General features: G+C 36.4%; 3 protein-coding genes across 4 annotated transcripts; 2 read left to right on the top strand and 1 right to left on the bottom strand.

Annotated features, from left to right (window-relative positions):
- Positions 1-36: 36 nt before the first annotated feature.
- LOC121801428 (centromere protein C-like) lies at positions 37-4508 on the bottom strand. 2 transcript variants are annotated; one of them, XM_042200909.1, is made up of 12 exons: positions 4260-4505; positions 3541-3752; positions 3361-3449; positions 3159-3261; positions 2846-3036; positions 1765-2700; positions 1528-1610; positions 1240-1327; positions 1072-1151; positions 786-873; positions 592-699; positions 38-332 (listed from the first exon to the last, which is right to left on the bottom strand). In XM_042200909.1, the coding sequence occupies exons 1-12, from the start codon at positions 4419-4421 to the stop codon at positions 205-207; spliced, it is 2268 nt and encodes a 755-aa protein (XP_042056843.1). In that variant the 5' UTR covers positions 4422-4505; the 3' UTR covers positions 38-204. The 2 variants fall into 2 exon arrangements, with proteins under 2 accessions (XP_042056844.1, XP_042056843.1); XM_042200910.1 differs by lacking the exons at positions 786-873; positions 1072-1151 and having other exon boundaries at positions 37-332; positions 4260-4508.
- Positions 4509-4957: 449 nt separating this feature from the next.
- LOC121800362 (DNA-repair protein XRCC1-like) lies at positions 4958-10055 on the top strand. Its single transcript, XM_042199932.1, has 8 exons — positions 4958-5077; positions 5328-5568; positions 5665-5853; positions 6226-6337; positions 6637-6719; positions 7029-7121; positions 7533-7619; positions 9579-10055. Exons 2-8 carry the CDS (start codon positions 5389-5391, stop codon positions 9900-9902), a joined length of 1068 nt encoding a protein of 355 aa, XP_042055866.1. The 5' UTR covers positions 4958-5077; positions 5328-5388; the 3' UTR covers positions 9903-10055.
- Positions 10056-10417: 362 nt separating this feature from the next.
- Positions 10418-19689, top strand: LOC121797854 (N-terminal acetyltransferase A complex auxiliary subunit NAA15-like). The gene is made up of 26 exons (XM_042196609.1): positions 10418-10589; positions 11357-11435; positions 11920-12002; positions 12108-12257; positions 12508-12623; positions 12705-12810; positions 12997-13068; positions 13149-13264; positions 13740-13872; positions 14283-14360; positions 14449-14502; positions 14607-14677; positions 15222-15276; positions 15362-15457; positions 16378-16506; positions 16603-16685; positions 16778-17008; positions 17164-17296; positions 17381-17485; positions 17658-17789; positions 18064-18120; positions 18235-18332; positions 18482-18540; positions 18624-18735; positions 18819-18919; positions 19090-19689. The coding sequence occupies exons 1-26, from the start codon at positions 10539-10541 to the stop codon at positions 19263-19265; spliced, it is 2676 nt and encodes an 891-aa protein (XP_042052543.1). The 5' UTR covers positions 10418-10538; the 3' UTR covers positions 19266-19689.
- Positions 19690-20182: the final 493 nt, after the last annotated feature.

Genomic DNA, 20182 nt, shown 5'->3' on the forward strand with positions numbered 1-20182 from the left:
AAATGAAATATACATTGACAAGTATGGAAACCCCAAAACTACGATAGCTTAAGGTGCAAAGTTTTTTCAGTAAAAAAGTCGTGGCATTTTGATTGATTAATTTTTTAACATTACATAACTAGAATCATCAAAAGATTTGCTAGAGATCTCCAAACAAATCCTCTCATACAACAAACGATGTACAGGTTCAAATGTTAACCCCACTCAATGGCGAGCTGCCAGATCAAGAAGTTCCTTGTATTCAACCTTCTCCGATAAGATATATGGCTTCACTTTGAGGTGCTCGTTACCCTTTCCCGGAGAGATGTATTTTAGCCCGATCAACTTCAAGCCTACAACATTAGAAATATGACAATTAAGAAACTGTTGCCTGATGATCTCAATTTAAAGTCACAAATCAGACATATCACTGTTGAACATATAAAATGTTAGCTTCCAGCAAAAGACTGAAATTTAGTGATTCTGGATAGAAGGGAGCTATATTCTATTGACTATTTACATAAATAGTTAGGTTAGTATTTCATGGGAAAGCAGATATTTTGAGTAGCAGTCGAGGGTTCCTATGAGCATGCAAACACAAAATATACTCACTGTCTTCAACTCGTTCATATAAGAATCTCTCTCCTTTCCAGTATTCCAGTGGTCTCGTCCTAACTCTTTTGCTTCTTCTCACTCCAGTTTCAAATGATGTACCAGCATCTGCAATATCATCAGCACATACCGAATCAGCTAAGCAAATAAATTGCTAGTACATGTTACTCAGAGGCAATCACAAAAATAAACACCTGCAATACTTTTCCTCATGGGGTGTGCATCTCTGATACGTTTATCACCTGCTACTCTTTTTCCTCTCTTCGGCTTGGCAGCATGCGCCTGAAAGAACTTTAACGTTAGCCAATAAATTGGGAAAATCATGTTCTTATGAAGATGAGATCTTCACATATTACTGTCACACATGACATTTTGATATTATACGAAGGCTGCTGTACTAGTCCATTGTAACAAATGCTGGTTCTAAAATGAGCAGATTAACAAAAAAGAAAAAAGGAAGTAAAAAAAGAGGGAAAGAACCTCGTGTTGTTCTGGACTAATTTGTTGTCTGGTTGATGCATCACCCCTGCCTTCCTTATCATCAAATGATGTACCAGCATCTGCAATATCATCAGCACATGCTGAATCAGCTAAGCATTAAATATTGGTGGTACATGTTACATTAGAGGCGATCACAAAAATAAACACCTGCAATACTTTTCCTCATGGGGTGAGCATCTCTAATACGTTTATCACCAGCTACTCTTTTTCCTCTCTTAGGCTTGGCAGCATGCACCTGAAAGAACTTTAATGTTAGCCAATAAACTGGGAAAATCATGTTCCTGTAATCAAGATGAGATCTTCAAATATTACTGTCACACACAAATTCTGATATTATACAACGGCCACTGTACTAATCTTTCATAGAATCATAGCAATGCAGGTTCTAAAATGCACAGATTCAGAAAAAAGAAATTAACAAAAAAGGGAAACAACCTTGTGTTGTTCTGGATTAATTTGTCGTTTGCTTGATGCATCACCCTTGCCTTCCTTATCATCTACAGAAGGGTTTGATTCATCTGCCATACGGGTATATATTTCTCAACATTAGATTTAATATTAAAAAACACCGACAACAGAAAATGACTCTCTTCTATCTCTGGAGCAAGTACAATCTCATAAACAAGCCATAACATGTATAGCTGCATATCAGACATACTAAATGGTTCTTACTGTGATTAGTATTCATAGTTTCTCCAATGCTGTTATCTGGTTCTTCATTTTGCCTACTACTGGCATCCATGCTCGGTATGCTTGCATTCTCATCTCCAAACTGCTCAGCAAGACCATCAGCATTTACATTTACTTGATGTTCATCCAAATCACAAACTGTTAAATTTGTGCTATTAAGCTCTTTATTTGATTCCATCTCATTAAACATGCCCAACTCCTTATGCACATCAGCCTGCCCAACTAGCTTATCCCTGAGCTGTCCAGGAGATGCATGTTCCTTAGTACTGCCACACTCTCTTTGCATGCTTGCATTTTCACTCTCAGACTGTTCCGGCAGACTACCAGCATTTTGAAGCACTTGTGGAGAATATATATCAGATATTGCAGATTCAGTACGACCGAACTTTACATGTGATTCCAACTCATGACCTAAATCCTTTTGGATATCAACCTGTCCAAGTAGCTCATCAGTGGGATTGGCGGAAGAAGAATTTGGGTGCGGACACAAATCAATTTCCTGGGGTGAAAATGGGTCTCTGAGAGGGCTGGGCTGCAAAATCTTCTTTTTCAATAAAGATACGGATCCAAATGGATTTCTTGGAGGAGTTGGTGAAGATACATGATTAGCTGGATTTTCCACTTGCTCTTGTCCCATGCGAGGTTTCTTATTCAAATTTTTCAGCACACTGTCTAACACCACAGAACTCCTACGAGGCCTTTGACGACTTCTTGGTGTAGTTAAAACACTAGCCATTCTAACATCAGGCAATTCAGTCAAGAAGCACAGCTTCTCCATATCAAGAGTTTTGATCTTCAACCGCTCCTGCAAGATATTCAAAGCTCCCTCACCTTCTAAATCATCATCATTACAGGATAACAGTTCCTCCAACATAGCATTGTCTCCACCCTCTGTTTTCTTCATAGATGCTGATGGACCTAAGATGATATGATATAGAATGAAATCAAATAGAATTCGCTAAGATATTAAAAAATGTAGATGTAGTAATTGGAAAGCAGAATCAGAAATAAAAACTCCTTCCACATCTGACATATGCTTTAGACTATAACATGATCTACCCACCAGCCAATTCCGTGGAATCCTCTTCCACGTCACTGAGATTGGGATCAGGATCAGGATCAATTATCTTCTCCTGCAACACATCTTTAGGTGGACTTGGAATGTCCTGAGACACTGTCTCTTGGGAGGAGATCCACATGTCATCATTTTCTGAAGGGGTTGACGAGTAGCGGTGCTTGTAATTATATGACTTCCTGTAATTTAGAGGCAGTTATCGATTATTTAATGCAGCCTAGATAAATATTTCTTTATCAGTTATAAACCAGTTTATTGCATCAGAAAACAATGAATACAGCACACAAAAATCCAAATATACCCTAAAATTCCTGGTCGACGACGGCGTTCATTATTTGATGGTTTATAAAGGCCTATATTTTCCACACTAACACCTAGTTGTTTTTGCATCTCTTTTTTGGCATCTGCAGCAGTAAAAAGCATGAGATCAGTAAAGCAAAGAGATACAAGGAAACAAATAGCATATATGAAGATAACAAATCAGATGAAACCCAAAAAATTACTTTCAGTCCTCTCATAAGCATCAAAAAAGGCATCTGGATCTTGGAGCGAATCCATGTCTAAAACTGGCTCCAAATTGACTGGAGGGTGACTGTGGTGAAGGAAAAAGTACATTGTTTGTTATAATCAACTCATAAATCCTTCGGTTAAGATATTAGATACTGTAAGGCCCAGAACATCACCTAATACTTGGTTTCAGGGAAAATGAAGCCTTCTTACGGGCAAGCCCAAGACCCGGCCTCCGTTCTTGTGGCTTGTCTTTAGCTTTTGCCGCATTGTCATTAGTGACACCAACACTTATAGCATAACTTGAAAGATTAGATAGAAGATCTGCTCCACCATCAACAATTTTCTTCGCCTCACTCACAAGCTTTTCAGGACTCCTTAACTCTTTCTAACATGAGCCCCACAAAAGGGAGTTAGGAAAAACTTGGATGCAACACTTGTTGCAAATAAGTTTCCACGTTAGTTTACTAAGAGTTGGACTAACAAACTTAAAATGTAAAATTTGAATAAATCATATTCATGTCGAATTTTCAATTCGAAGCTGCCAGTAGTTTGCGACCAATCAATTGGCTATTAATAGAAGCTGAAGTGTTGGTCTATGAAATTTCGAAGAAAGGGATTGTACAACACACTTAAGATGCAAATAGTGAGAAGCTGATTTTCATTGCATATAGTTAACTCAAACTGGTGTATTTGCATAAAGAAACAGAACTATCTCCACCAATTACAACAAGAGTAGAGAGGAAGCATAAAACTTCTAAATGCAGCACCCATAAAGGGCAAAGGTTCATCTAAGCATATAAACGATTTCCCCATACACAAAACACAATGCTCACGACTGCTATACATGACGAACAAGCAAAATTGAAGATGAGTAAAAGAAATAGGTTGATACCAGAGACTTCATGAAATTGTGGATGAAATCTAGGTCCATGGAATCGGAGGGCACCGGAGCTTCCGCAGAGGACCTAATCGTGCGCGGAAAGAGTGAGAGCCCACCGAGACCGCTCAGTGGATCGACTGAGCCGGCCGCCTCCTCCTCCTCCTCCTTCGGCATTGCGCCGGTTCTGTGCGTGTTGTGTGTGAGAGAGAAGGTGTGTTACAGTGGTTGAGAAAGTGATTCGAATTTGGGTGGAAAAGAGCAAGAGCGGGATACTGAAAAAGCTCTAGAAGCGCAACACGATTTTCGGTTGCCCTTGCGCTTTTTTGTCATTTTATTCCACCCAAAGAAATAGGCATTTTTGTATTTATAGTAACCATTTTTAAAATGATCATTTCCAATTATTCTCCACTCATTTCAACACAGATACAAATGAGTTTAATACATATTTTTTAAGTATATAACTGAAAACAGTTCTATATTTGTTTATAATTACAAATACAAAAACTACATAATTTACGATCATTTAAACTTAATAAATTGAGTTTATTATGGACTGAGTAGTACTAGTAACACTTTAAATTTAGAATGGGCCTAAAACTAAATAAGGGATAATTTATTTTGGGCCAATATTAGTTATACACCGGTGACCCAATTAGGATTAAGCCCATAAAAAATAAATATTTTGAAAAAAAATCACTTTGCCAAAATATTCGAAGAGAAATACCTCGCTCATTTCAGAGTCTTGATTCCTTCACATTTTGAGCTTTTTAATGCAAAAGGGGCAGTGGAAGCTGTTTAGTTTCCGTCAATGGCGAAGTATTACTGTTGAGGTAGTAGGCACGCCTTCTGATGATTTATTTACTTGTATTTTGCTGCATTTTGATTATTTTAGCGTTTTTATTCTTTATTTAATCACAAAAGCCCCATGATTACTCATAGTGCATGCCGGTTTGATTACTGTAATTCGAGTTGACTGCTGTTAGGATATGATCACCTGGTTTTTAATTATGATTCCGAATTCAAGAAATGATAATTCATAGTTTTTGTGTTTGAAGATAATCTGAATTTTCTTATTTGTAGATTCTGATTGAAGTGGTACACTGATTGAAGTGAGGGAGGGGTTTTTTGGGCAGACATCATAATGTCGGAATCAAACTCAAGGAAAAGGAATTTGCCGTCGTGGATGAGTTCAAGGGAAGAGGAAAATGATGAAAGCGAAAATTCGAAACAACTAACAAATAGTGGAAAATCTAAGAAGGGCCAAAGCGGTGAAACTGCCTCTGCTACGAGCTCGGGTGCCTCAGATTTCTCGATGCTGATGGTATTATTGTGATTTGATTTCAAATTGTGTCTTTTATTCTGTTTTTTATATACATAGATTTTGATTTTAGTAATTACTTCATGATCTTGTTTGTAGGAAGGGGTGACATTTGTGCTGTCTGGGTTTGTGAATCCGGAGCGTGGTGTTTTGAGGTCGCAGATGCTGGAGATGGGGGCTGAGTATCAGCCTGATTGGAACTCAAACTGCACCCTTTTAGTGTGTGCCTTTTCCAGCACTCCAAAGTTTAGGCAAGTTCAAGCTGATGGTGGAACTGTTATATCCAAGGTTAGACACTTTCTGCATCAAGCAATAATTGTTTTCAGGTATAGTGTGGAAGCGGCTCACTATACTGGGTTGATTGATAGTGAAATTAAGTTATTAACCCAGTCATGTAAGTATTTCATTACTTGTGAATATAGACATAGTTCTCTGAAACTTATGTAATACGGAGTATAATTTGTTACCATAAGCACACTGGATTATTGAGTAATTCTTGAGTGGTCACTTGTTGGTTTGTTTGAGAATGTTCGTGTAATTGTAATCTGTCAATTCCTCAAACTGCTTGAAATTGCGGATCTCAAGTGGTTATTTTGGATGCTGAATGCTTTCTTTGTTCTTCTTCATGTTTCAATGGTGACAATTATTCATCTTTCTTAGGACTGGATATCAGAGTGTTATAGCCAAAGAAAACTTGTGGATATTGAGCCATTCCTACTGCATGCTGGCAAACCGTGGAGGAGACAAAGCATTTCCCATGAAGCTAGAAAAGGTCTGCGTAATAATAATAATATTTCATAGTAGTATTTACTTATGTTTACCACCCATTTGATAGTTTCCAGTAACTGTATGGGCCACGTTGTACCCCATTTGCTATACTCTGTTTCTAAAATAATGCTAGTATTGTCGATGTGTGTTATTTGAATAAATGGGAGTGGGTTGATATGGGATATTCAAATGTGCAGTTTTGTTTGCTAATTGCATCTTTAGTTCTCACATGTATGCTTGTAATAGGTCAGATCTCAACCCCTGAGGTGTTTTACCCAACTAAATGTCATATCTTACTTTCAGATGTACAGCCATCTTCATCCACTAAACCTTCAAAGCAAAAAGAAACTGGCGTACATTCAAAGAAGGCTACTGGCACTTCTAAGGTATTTATAATGTTTCCATTTCTGTATGGAATAAAAAGGCTGCTGCTCACTATCGCTCTTTTGTTCTCCAATTTGGAGTAAGTATTGTTGTTCATTCTTCTGAATCCCCAATTACCTCCTATGAAAAATAATTTCTTAAACCGAGACAGAATTGTTTTTGTTCCAATTCAATAAGTCAAACAAAAGATGGGATGGAAATATTTATCTCCCATTTGTAACAACTTCAGTTTGTATAAATTTATAAGTAGTTGACGTTTCATTCACATTTTCTGTCTTGTTCTTGATTTTATGTACTGATACATTCACCAGATGAAAGGAAACTTTTCTCCTGTAAAAGCAAAGAAGTGGGCTGTTGAGGATCTCAAAAGAACATTATCATGGCTGGAGAGCCAAGAAGAGAAAGTAAAATGTCATCTCTTTGTAACTCTTAATTGTATTGAGCTTTATTATTCTCAGGGCATAAAGTTATTTGAAGTTGATAGCTTGCTTCCTGTCAGAAGAATAATTTGTTGAAGATGAGATGATTTATGACAAATTATTGAAATAACTTCTGGATTACTTTCTTCTTAAGTTTTCACTCTTCCTGCCCTTACAGTAACTAAAAGTCGTATTCTAAAGGGATCTCAAAAATAAGATGTTGGACAAAACTATGTATCATCATATGGGTTTTTGAAGCTATTTTGTTTGTTGCATATGTTATGAACACATCGTAAGGATTTATGGATCAATATATCATGCTGAAATCTTAGCTTACATTTTGTAAATCCAATTCAAGATTTGTTTGCTTAAATAATACGCAACTTAATTTTGCAGCCAGGTCCAAGTGAGATAAAAAAGATAGCTGCCGAAGGTATTCTGACTTGTTTACAAGATGCTATAGATGCTCTCAAGCAAGGACAGGTACTGCTTTTGGTTGGTTATTTTATTTTCACCATTATATATATACCCCTTGAGCAGTGAACCTGTGCACTTGATTCTGGAAAAAATGGTTATTTGATCTTTTTGGCTCTTTTCATTTTTTTAACCTCGAAATACAACTGGTTTCTGTACAGTTATTGCACATCTATATCTATCATTGCTGATGTGTATTTTTCGAGCTTTTATATCAATGAATTACTTACACACAAGCTTAATAAAATAGCTCTAAAATTACAACTTTCTGCAAGAGTACAGATGCAGTTGTAGCAAAAGAATGTCGAACCACAGGGAGGCGTCTGATTATTTAATAAGGTTTAACAAGATTAAAAAAACTAAATTTAAGAACTAAAGTACGAAAGTAGAGAAACTCAAGAGATAAAGAACATTGCTCCTAACAACATTCGGATGAATCGCTATTGTATTGATTCTATATTCAAGTTCATAAGCAATTGAGAATGAAGATCAATTTTACACTCTAAAAGTACTGAACATACTTAAAGAATTATAGTACTAATGCTAGCTGAACACATAGCCAAAAGTACCTACTCGTTAGACTAATATTCCTGCAGAAGCGCGGTAAATACTAGACTAACTTCTCAAATCCAACAAATATTATGGTTAGCTGAACACTTAACACATAACATCTTCTCATCAAACTAAACTCCCACGGAAGCGTAGTAAGTATTAATTCAACCTCGAAGACTTTTTAACATCAATATTCACTTTTACATTTATCTCTAAACAAGATAAAATTAACAAGTTCTTCATCTAAGTTTTCATCCAATTTCCAAGTTAAAGAGACATTAGAAAGAGGCAATTAATATACTACATTTGATGCATCAAACATAGCATAAATAAAATCCGAACCATAGACGAAAACCAAAGCGAATGGTTAAATATAGAATCTTTACAGTTAATTCATCCTACTAGTGTTAGGAGCAATGAAGAAAAACTAGCCACACATGCTAAAGAAGAAAAACCGAAAGATTAATGGTGTTCTCCGATAGCCGGCGGTAGTCCGTCTCGTAGATGATGAAGATTGGATTCCGGGGTCTTCCTCCCTTCTTCTTCTTCCTTCTTTCCCCTCTGATTTTCCCTCTGATTTTCTCTCTCCCCTGTCTCGTCCTATTTTCCTTTTAATTCCCCCAAACTCCCCAGCAAAACTGACAAGAAAACTGCCCTTTTGCGGTTGGGGGGCCAAACGCCCGACCGGGCGAATTAGAAACACAAAGTCGCCCGACCGGGCGAAGAAACTGGAATCACTACGCATTACGAAATCGCCCGACCGGGCGAAAATAGAGAAGCACATCGCCCGACCGGGCGAAAGACTCTGGATGGCTCGCGGGGAAACGCCCGACCGGGCGTTTTGTGTCGTAAAGAATCGCCCGACCGGGCGAACTTTCTGGACTCCTCAAGTGAGCACTTCCGACGAACTTCCAGCTTCTAACATCCTAAACTACAACAAAAGTACGATTTGATGAGTTATAGTTTACATAAAAATGTGTAGTCTAAGGGGAAAAATATAGGAGATATGCTTCGCATCAATTGCAGCAGAGAATTGCATGGGGATTTTCATAGAATTGACAAACAGAACAATTTTTAACTATGCTAATCTTTGAAAAGTTTCTAAAATACTGTATTGAATATCCTTGTTACATATAGTTGGAGTGTTGGTCCTCATTTGTCTTGTCAAGATATGCTGAGCATCACACTGGTCTTCGCATAATCAGTTTCTTACTTAGTTATTATAAATAGTTGCTCCTAGTATGTCGGAGTTATCTTTTATTTTCTTACAGTTTTGGTCAAATCCACAAATGATGCTATGACTGCAGAGTTGTATTGAATCGGCTGGTGCTTAATGAAAATGATAATTTCTGTTTGTAGTTTTCGTGTCTGGCCTCTGATTGAAATGTTTCCATTTGTTGGCACTTTCATCTTTAGGGCGTCCAACATATAACAGAACAATGGGGCTGCCTTCCTCGTGTAGTCGAGCAGCTGGCACAAGTTGATGCCACAGGCAGCGCTCCCAGCAAGGAAGACCTTTGTAGAGAAGTCATGGCCTGCAAACAGATATACGAGCTCGAGTTTCTGAGTATGGAGCACGATGATACACCAAGCGTGACAAAGCCACAGAATCACGAGTGCAGGAAAGGTAGAAAGAACGATAAAGCTGGTGGAAATGACTCTTATGACAGCGATGCAACGATCGAGATGACAGAAGATGAAATAGACCAAGCTTATAACTACATTGCTTCTTCTTTCTAAATAACAGTATGTGAATTGGTAGCAACTAGCAAGGGTTGAGTTGAGTTATTTAAGTATGAGAAAGAAAAAATGATGACATGCTTGTGGATTTTAAATATTTGTCATTTTTCTTTAAATTCAATATTGAATGATCATATAATTTAGGTAGGAAAATATATTGCCCAATATGATTATGGTTTATTTTAATAAAAAGATTGCAATGGCTCCTATGGAGCTTGTGTAATCAAAATTGTATTTTTGTGATAATATAAGAAAAAAATCTTTTGCCGCGAACCACCAATAACAATCAAGAAAGAGGATTTAGTTTGGATCTGGTTCAAGTACCCACAGCTTATAATAAAAATTAAATAAAAGCCATAAATAATTAATATGTTGATTTTTTAAAGAAGAATATTGAATGGATGCATTGAATAAAAGAAAAAAGGAAAATCCCGTGATTTGGAATGACGGTAATGCCCTTGACTGCAACTATGTTTTAACTCTTTCTTCTCAGTTGTAGGGTTGCAGCAGATAAACGCCACCCTAATCTCTCTCTTTCTCTCGACGCATTTATCACACTCTCTATCTCTCTAAACTTCGCGAAAACCTTTGAAATTAATCTCGCGCTATTGAGCGGCGTTCAGTGTGCTTGCTACAATGGGCGCTTCGCTTCCTGCAAAAGAGGCCAACCTCTTTAAGCTCATCGTCGTAAGTGCTTCTCACTCTTAAACAGTCTTTCTTTTTACTTTCCTTTTGCTAAATATATTCGTTGATTTCAGTAATTAGACTTGCGATATGGCGTCATGTAAAACCCTAGATTTTTTGTCCGATTGCTGCAGCTGTGGCTGGGCTGTTTCTCTATCTGATTTCGATTAATTGTGTTGAAGTTATGTTTCTATGAATTCTATTTTGAGCGTGCGGAATTGCATTTGTGATTTCGTGTAATTTCTTTTGCCATTTAAGCATGCAGAAAGACGTCTTACTCAATAAAAATAATGTGTATTGATCCCTTTTGGTATCTTATTGTATATTAGCAAGATCACAGTTTGTTAATGCTAAAAAAATACCTTATTTGCATTGCTGTTTTTTGTTTTTCGGGGGGACGTTTGAACAAACTATTCCTAATTTTAGTCCAATAGATATCTGGTACATTCGTCTTCGGCTCTAGGTAGTTTGCGGTAGCTTCATGTACTCTGGTCGTGTTCTTAGAAACCGGTGCTGCATAATCAAATGGGCCATCACGTAATCTCTGTCAATTGTATATCACTTGTCACGTTTTTGGAGAAGCTGAACTTTTAAGTATAAGTAACCGAATAGATCCACTATGACGATTTTATGAGCGTTTATATTCGTCTTATGCATGTGTCATTTGATTTTATGTATGTGTGAGGCTGATTCGATAGTGATCACAATGCTTTTGTTGTTAGTAGAGTGTATTGTGATTGTTGAGAAAGCTTTGTGTTTTGTCTTTGCAGAAATCATATGAAACAAAACAATACAAAAAAGGTTTAAAGGCTGCTGATGCCATCTTAAAGAAGTTCCCTGATCATGGAGGTTTGTAAAAGTTTATCTGGTATTTGATATATACTTTCCTTTTTTAGTGTAAGCTTCTGTACTGTTTCTGGCGCTACTGGACTTAATCCCCAAATTTTGTAAAGTGGATTTGTGCTGTGAGTCATAATCTCTGAAATTTCTGCTTCAGGACTTATGCTAAGAGTACATCATCTGTATTGCTGTTTTTAACCTTCTTTCGTCATGTGTTGCAGTATAATTTTCTTCTTTAGCAATGTTCAAATTCTGATTGATTTTGCAAATATGATTTTGATGATATTGTACCTACTGTCTTTATTATGTGAAGTAGATTAAAGAGCTAGTCAGGTATACTCCTGATGTTTATGTTACCATTTAAGGATATGTAGAGAAGAAAATTTTAGTTCTCTTTTTCAATCTTATTTCTGGATGTCTGTCAGGATCTTGTACTGGATTGTTTCTTAATTTCTTCTGATTTTTTCCCTTCGATTGCTCTTATGGATGACAGAGACCTTATCAATGAAAGGGCTGACATTGAATTGCATGGACCGCAAGTCTGAGGCATATGAACTTGTCAGGCTTGGATTGAAGGTTAATCCCTGATTTTCTTACTCCCTAGGCCCCTACTATTAACTCCTGCCTCACTTACTTTTTATTGTTATCTACTATCCTAATTTTGATTTTTCATTTTTGCAGAATGACCTTAAGAGTCATGTTTGCTGGCACGTTTATGGTCTTCTATATAGGTCCGACAGAGAATACAGGGAAGCAATCAAGTGTTACCGCAATGCACTAAGAATTGATCCCGATAACATTGAAATACTCAGAGATCTTTCTCTTTTACAGGCATGTTATTTTGTACTTGCTTATTCTGACAGATATTCATATGATGTTTTATACTACAAGTTTTCTTTGTTTATGGTCTTTCATACTTCAGACCTAAGCTCAACAAGTAGTAAAATATAGTTGGTGTACGCCGAATTCTTAAATTACATTGTCACCTATTAGTATCTTACACTCTACCCCTTTGACTTTAGGATAGGCATGTCTTACTAATGATGTCCTATACTATATCCATAATAAAACTGTTTCGCAGGCTCAAATGCGTGACTTGGAAGGTTTTGTCGAGACACGCCAACAATTACTCACCTTGAAACCAAATCATCGGATGAATTGGATTGGATTTGCTGTTTCCCAACATCTAAACTCCAAGTACGTTCATTAAGATGCTATTATGTTGTTCTGAAGTTTACTGATTAGGTCTCATTTTGCACATATTATTATTTTTATCAGTGGACCAAAGGCAGTTGATATTCTACAAGCATATGAAGGGACTTTGGAGGATGATTACCCTCCTGACAATGAACGTATTGAGCATGGCGAAATGCTTTTGTACAAGGTAATGCCTCACTAGCTTTAATTGTAGTGTGTGAGATTGTCAGGAATAACTATATTCTCGTCACATGCTGACATTATTGTACACTTCACTGACTAATTCTGATTATGGTTTTACCTCTCTATGATGGTGCAATCTATTGTCGTCTCATCTATAATTAACACTTCTCTCTGTAACATTTTCTTTCAGATTTCTTTACTGGAAGAATGTGGATTGCTTGAGAGGGCTCTTGATGAGTTGCACAAGAAAGAGCACAAGATAGTGAGTGTGGTTACAAGTTCCATTGTTTAATGAATAATTTTTCGTTTGGACTTTTGTAATTATGTTTTTTTGGTGTGAAGGTTGATACATTATCTTACAAGGAGCAAGAGGCTTCTCTGCTTGAAAAGCTTGGCCGTTTCAGTGAAGGGGAGGAATTATACATGAAACTGCTATCCGAGAATCCTGACAATTATGGGTATCAGAATTTGGTTATTATTTTTGTTTAAAAGTTGTGAAATTTCCATCCTGTTCCTACTTACAGCATGTGAAATGAGAATTGATCCTTTATTTTCCGAGAAACTTGGTTTCAGAATATGTTGGTTATTTATTACCTTGGTAAGAAATATGATTTTTAGTAATAAACAAGTCTCTCTAGTTGTGATTGGGGTGTGTAACATCTGCACCTCAATTTGTGATGGAAAATCAAATGTTATGCAGGAGAGACATTTAGGAATTGGTATTGTGCCTGAATCTTATAAGGAATAAACTAAAATTTGATTTCAAAGAACTAAAGTAGTGATATGACAGTCCTTTTTCTACTAATCTAAAAGAATTTTTTGGTTGTTCCTTGAAACATGTAGTTTGCTTAGAGGGAAGATTCGATTGAGTAGTGTTTTAATTTGATGTATTAAGTTCTACGCAACTATGAAATTGATATTTTCCAATGATAGGTATCATAAAGGCCTTCAAAGGTGTATGGGGCTGAATTCAGCAAATGGTCAATATTCTTCTGATGAAATTGCCCGATTGGAATCCCTCTATGCATCACTCAGCAAGCAACTTACAAGGTCGTCTGCTGTCAAGGTGATGACCGATTTTATCTCACCTCTGCTTGGAACATAAACATCTTTGTCTAAAGTACTTATTTTTGTCTACTGTGCTGTGTCATATTCATACTGAGCAATAAAAATAATTACTTTCAAAATGATTGTTTCATTCTTTCATGCCCAGGTCTAGAAGTCACCCTATACCAACTCATGCATTACAAGTATATTTAAAGCGATCGAGTTATGCATTATTTCACTGGATATTTCTTCATAAAATCGTGATGTGTGCATATTAGTCATGCATTCACATTATATTGTGCTCTACCAATGATTTTGTATTGTTCACAGTGCGCCTGAATAATTTTTAGTCCACAATCATTGTTAATGTATCTGTGTGCAACCCACCCTCTGATGCTTTACTTTTGTTGCTGAACTTATTATGAACAGAGAATTCCCCTAGATTTTCTGAGTGATGAAAGATTCCGTTCAGTTGCTGAAAATTATGTCCGCCCTTTTCTAACTAAGGTACCCATTTTTCAACCACATATTAAGTTTCTACTTTGATGAAATATCAGTGGATGACCTGCTTTGAATTTTTGATACATATATCCAGGGAGTTCCTTCTCTATTTTCAGACCTTTCTCCTCTGTACGACCATCCTGGAAAGGTTAGTTTTTTTTTCTGGTGTTATGACTGTTTTCTTAGGTTTAAGGAAATATTTTCTCCTCCATAGTGCATAAAGTCACAAGTCACTGTACTTCTCTTGTATAGGCTTATATTTTGGAGCAGTTAATTACTGAGCTGGAGAATGCCATCAAGACAACTGGTGCATATCCTGGGAGGTCATTTAACTTACGTTTACCTTATATACGTTTTGTTACTTAAAGGGGATCTTTGTCTTTATAATTGTACATATGTACTGTTTTACACACATATATCTCAATACTTTAAGTCCCTAATGTGATCAGATGGGTTATTATCCCCTACTTTCTTTGCGATCAATCTAGAGTTCAAAAATCTATATTTCTGAACAATATTTACTTTTTGCACAGCTTCTACCCTAGTTGCTTTAATTGGCTATAACATAGCCTCATGACTTATTACTAAAAGAAGAAAATCTAGTTTGAATTATGTTAACTGACTTTTGTGCCTGCCTGCCTGGCATATGTTTCATATGACAGTTCTCAAAAGCTTCATCTATGTGTCATATAACGATTCAACAATTTTTTCTTTTGAATGTTGACCTAGTAGATAATACAAGTTAAATCAGATGAATATAACAAGATATTTTGATACAAACTGCATTTTACTATAAATTTTCAACTATTGATATTTCTATTTCTAGATGTTTTGCTTATTGTAGTAATTTTATTTGGCCATCTTCAGGGTGGACAAGGAGCCTCCGTCAACACTTATGTGGATTCTGTTTTATTTGGCTCAGGTTCGCACCTATTCTTTTTTTTCTAGGCTCCCTGCTATTTATTAGCTTGGTATTTTGGTTGTGTTAACAATTTTACAATGTACAGCATTATGATAGGCGCTGTCAGTATGATGTTGCTCTCAAGAAAATTGAAGAGGCCATTGAACACACTCCAACTGTCATTGATTTATACTCAGTGAAGGTATTACGATATACTGGAATTCTTGTTCCCTAAACGAAATACTTTCTTTTAATGAAATACTTTCTTAAGAATCTGTTAAAGCATATTTATGATTTGATAGCCAAGTGTATATTTTTCTAAACAATCTTAAGTCTCAACTACTACTCCTTATGCTTGTTTATCTAGTGTTATCTCTTAATCTCAAATTGGATAGTTAATGCTCTTCCATGAAATCATCCTTCAATCACATAATTCATAATTGATTTCAATAAGAATGCTATAGTGAGTAAAATCCTCTTTATTATTATTTATATTTTCTTGGTTCTGTGATGATGAATGAAAGAGAGTGATGGTATTCATTTTCCAATGAGTTGGTGCACCCTAGTCTTGTTGGGTTTTTTGAAATGTGCTGACCGTATCAACACACTATGAGTGGCAATGGTGAGTTGAGGTGGATTTTTGCTTTCCTTATCCCCACACTCTGAAGAAGCCAAAGTTTATGTCTGGTGTTGAGTTGGATTCCCTACCAATATTTCCAATTTTTATATTTCAACTGTATATTTTTTGGCGAGAATGTTTATTAGGTATTACTATTATTGCTAGGATATCTTATCATTTGTGTCTGTGGGCTGTGATGCCTTGTCCAATCAGAACACAATTAGTCCTCCTTGATATTCAATCACCTGCTCTTGATAAGACCATTCAGCCACATTAATGTCTGCTTTGTATATTTTCTGCATGTATGTTTGCCGGCGTTCTTAGTACTTTTGAATATGCATTATATGATTATTTCACAAATTGGCATATTATCTGCATTTTTATACATATAACTATTTTTTTGGTCCCATGTTGCCACTGTGATTCGTCCATCATATCTTAAGAGGGCCAGTTATCAATTATTGCAAAAGCTAAACATATTTTACTGGTAATTCACCCTTCAGAGCCGGATATTAAAGCATGTTGGTGATCCAGTAGCAGCTGCTGCTTTGGCTGATGAAGCTAGATGCATGGATCTTGCTGATCGCTATGTGAACAGTGAATGTGTCAAACGTATGTTGCAAGCAGATCAGGTTTGGTGCTATTATATAATCCTCTCTCTGTATGTTACTAAAATCAGATTTTTTTTGTTGATGTTCTTGTGCTTATGTGTTATATTACAACTCCAGGTTGCATTGGCTGAAAAGACAGCCGTATTATTCACAAAAGATGGAGAGCAGCACAATAATCTCCACGACATGCAGTGCATGTGGTGTGCATCTTTTTGAGTTATTTAATTAATAAGTATGACCAAAGCATACCATATTTTTAATGAATCAATTTTGCTACGAATATCTTATGTAGGTATGAACTACAGTCTGGAGAAAGTTATCTGCGTCAAGGGGACCTGGGGCGAGCCTTGAAGAAATTCCTGGCTGTTGAAAAGCATTATGCCGACATTACAGAAGATCAGTTTGACTTCCACTCATACTGCTTAAGAAAAATGACTCTTCGGCCTTACCTTGATATGCTGAAGTTTCAAGACCGCCTTCACTCTCATCCTTATTTTCGCAAAGCAGCTGATGGAGTGATAAGGTATTGATTTTTATTGATGCAACTGATGGAGTGATAAGGTATTGATTTTTATTGATGCAGTTTATGATGCTTTTACCACTTTAGAATATATACTAATTTTTTTTCCCTCTCTCTTCTTCCTGTGTGTGCCTGAACTTATTTAATCTGATACACAGATGCTACTTGAAGTTGTATGATTCTCCTCCAAAGTCACCTGCAGAAGAAGATGAAGAGATGTCAAAGATGGCTCCTTCTCAGAAAAAGAAATTGAGGCAAAAGCAGAGGAAGGCTGAAGCCCGCACTAAGAAAGTAAACAAACTTTTTCATCAAAGCTTATTGTGATAAAACGATTTATGTCAGATAGCTTTGCACTAAAATGGTTGCACTGTGCAGGAAGCAGAAGTGAAGGAAGAATCAAATGCTACTGCTGTTCAAAAATCTGGAAAAAAGCAAGTTAAGCCAGTAGATCCTGATCCACATGGAGAGAAATTACTGCAGGTACTTGTTACATTTCTGTTTGGGCATTTGGTTTTATTGTTTGCACGGTAACCCTGTTTTTTGGAGGATTCTTTATGTTCTCCACCTAAGTTACTGAGGCTGTCTTCCATTTACTTCCAGACAAGAGAATATATAATATAACTACATTTGATGATTTAATTTGTACTTGTAGGTTGAAGATCCTTTGGCGGAAGCTACAAAGTACTTGAAACTTCTCCAGAAGCATTCTTCGGACTCCTTGCAAACGCACTTGTTTTCTTTTGAAGTTAACATGAGAAAGAAGAAAATCTTACTTGCATTGCAGGCAAGTTCTAATGCTTTATTAAATACAATTTTCTTCTACTGTTATTTCTCTATCTCCAATCCTCATAAGTTTTAGCTAAGTTAATAGCTGGAGATAGATCCACATTTTCCCTTTGTTTTATCAGTGGATTTTTTGGAAGGGCAAACATAAGCTGTTACTTTCGTTTAGGAAATGTCAACCTCATGACAGATGATATTTTTCTCACATTCTTCTGGAACTGTTTTGTGGCGTTTCGAATTCTATTTTCTAAACTCCCTTATTCTATTTTTTGCAGGCAGTTAAGCATCTAGTGCGGTTGGATGCCAATGATCCGGATGTACATCGTTGTTTGGTATGATTAATTAGTAAAACCTTAATTCACCACTGTAATGCATAAGTGTAGCAACATCACTATTTCTGCTTTGTACAAGTTTTTTACCTATGCATTATATTTCCTGTCCTGCAGATAAAGTTCTTTCATAAAGTGTCATCCATGCCATCTCCAGTAACTGATGCAGAAAAACTTATCTGGGGTGTGCTAGAGGCTGAGCGTCCTGCATTCAGGTGCTCTTGAATATACTGTCTTTGTTTTTCCTTCCCTCCACACCTACATTCTCCAAGAAAAGGGGAGGATTCAATTTTGATATGCTTCCTTTATTTAGCCTTTATTTAATCTGGTTGGTTCTGTGTTAATACTACCTCTTTTTTTACAGTCAGTTGCATGAGAAATCTCTCACCGAGGCAAACTCTATGTTCCTAGAGAAGCATAGAGGTAATACTTTTGTATGTTTATATGGATATTTAATTACACACTAGTCCACTATAGTATTGTTATTTGAGTCTTTTACTTTTCAGATTCCTTGAGGCACAGAGCTGCTGCAGCCGAAATGATTTTTGTTTTGGAACCGCACAAGAAGCAAGATGCTATTAAGTTGATAGAAGAGCCATCAGGCGACTTGTCTTCCTCGTATGTTACTATTAAATTTTACTAGTTCTCATAAATATAATAGATGTTCTTGTAACACTGAGTATAACTCATATTCCTTGCAGAAATGGAGCAGTTGTGCCAACCAGAGTTTGGAGGCTAAAGGATTGCATTTCAGTCCACAAACTCCTAGGATCGATTTTGGACGACCACGATGCTGCTTCAAGTGAGACTTTTTACTTCATCCATTTCACTTCGTCATAAAATTGAATGATTGTTGTTGCAACGAAAATAGCTTTGCTTGCATGTGTCCTTTTGTCTAGTGTTAAACATTGCATGAATGGAAGTCTTATATTGCCAAGTAACACATCATCTGAAATCATAATCTCCTTCCAGGATGGAAAGCTCGATGTGCTGAGTACTTCCCCCACTCAACGTACTTTGAAGGCCGTTGCAGCTCCGCTGTCTCAAATTCCTCATACCACCAAAGTCACAAGCCATCTGAAAATGGAAACCCTACCGTGTCTTCCAATGGGAAGTTGGATTCACTCAAGGATCTTGTCATCCAATAGTTTGCACACCAGCCAACATTTCTCAGAGATTGCCGCTTTCAGAGATGATTGAGGTAGGGAATCAATGCTGGAGCTTAGAATGTGACAAGAAAGTATTCTACTTGAAGCTGAAGGGTGATCGGTTACGTCTTATATCTGAGATTGATTTTGTCTTTTTGCCCGAGTCCGACGCCCACCTTACTGGTATGGCGCAATATTTCAAATGTGTATACTCTTCACCATCTTCGTTTTGACAGTTAGATTTTGTATTTCTCTTGCTTTCTGCTGGAGGAGAGATTTTCAAGAAGTGGTGTTACAGTCTCTCAGCATAGATCATAAACACACCAATAGTTGTCTAAGTTAAGAGCATGTTGTATTTTCTTATTTTATTGACACATCAATTGTGATGTATAATTGCTATTTTTATGTTAAAATTTTGTCTGAATCGTCTCGAAATAAATTGGAGTAATTGTTAGGCTTCACTGCAAAATTTATTCTAGTAATTTACATAAATTTTATTCAAACTTTTTGGAGTTTAAAACTCTCTTTATCATTTGGAAAAGATGTCCTGCGTTTATTGTAGGTATGTAGCATTTTAAAATAAAAATTATGATGTCACTGTGCATGTGCTGGGGTCATCCAAAACTTTTATACCAAAACCTGAACAAAATTTAAAATTTCAAAAAATCAAAGACTCAGAAATATTTTTTTGTTATTTTAGAAATACTTAGATTTAAATAAAACTGAAAATCCAAAGTAGAGAATAAGAGAAATCCGTTCCAATCCAAACTAGTTGTGTTTGATGTGAATTTTTATTAGCAAATCTTGAATATATGACATTATAATGGGCCAATAGATCAGACTAAGGAGTGTCGTATTTGGACGTGTGTCGGTGATTCCTCGTAAATGTGGAATATTTTCACAATTTGTTACACATA

Source organism: Salvia splendens, chromosome 4 (assembly GCF_004379255.2).
Source record: "Salvia splendens isolate huo1 chromosome 4, SspV2, whole genome shotgun sequence".
Lineage (NCBI taxonomy): Eukaryota > Viridiplantae > Streptophyta > Magnoliopsida > Lamiales > Lamiaceae > Salvia > Salvia splendens.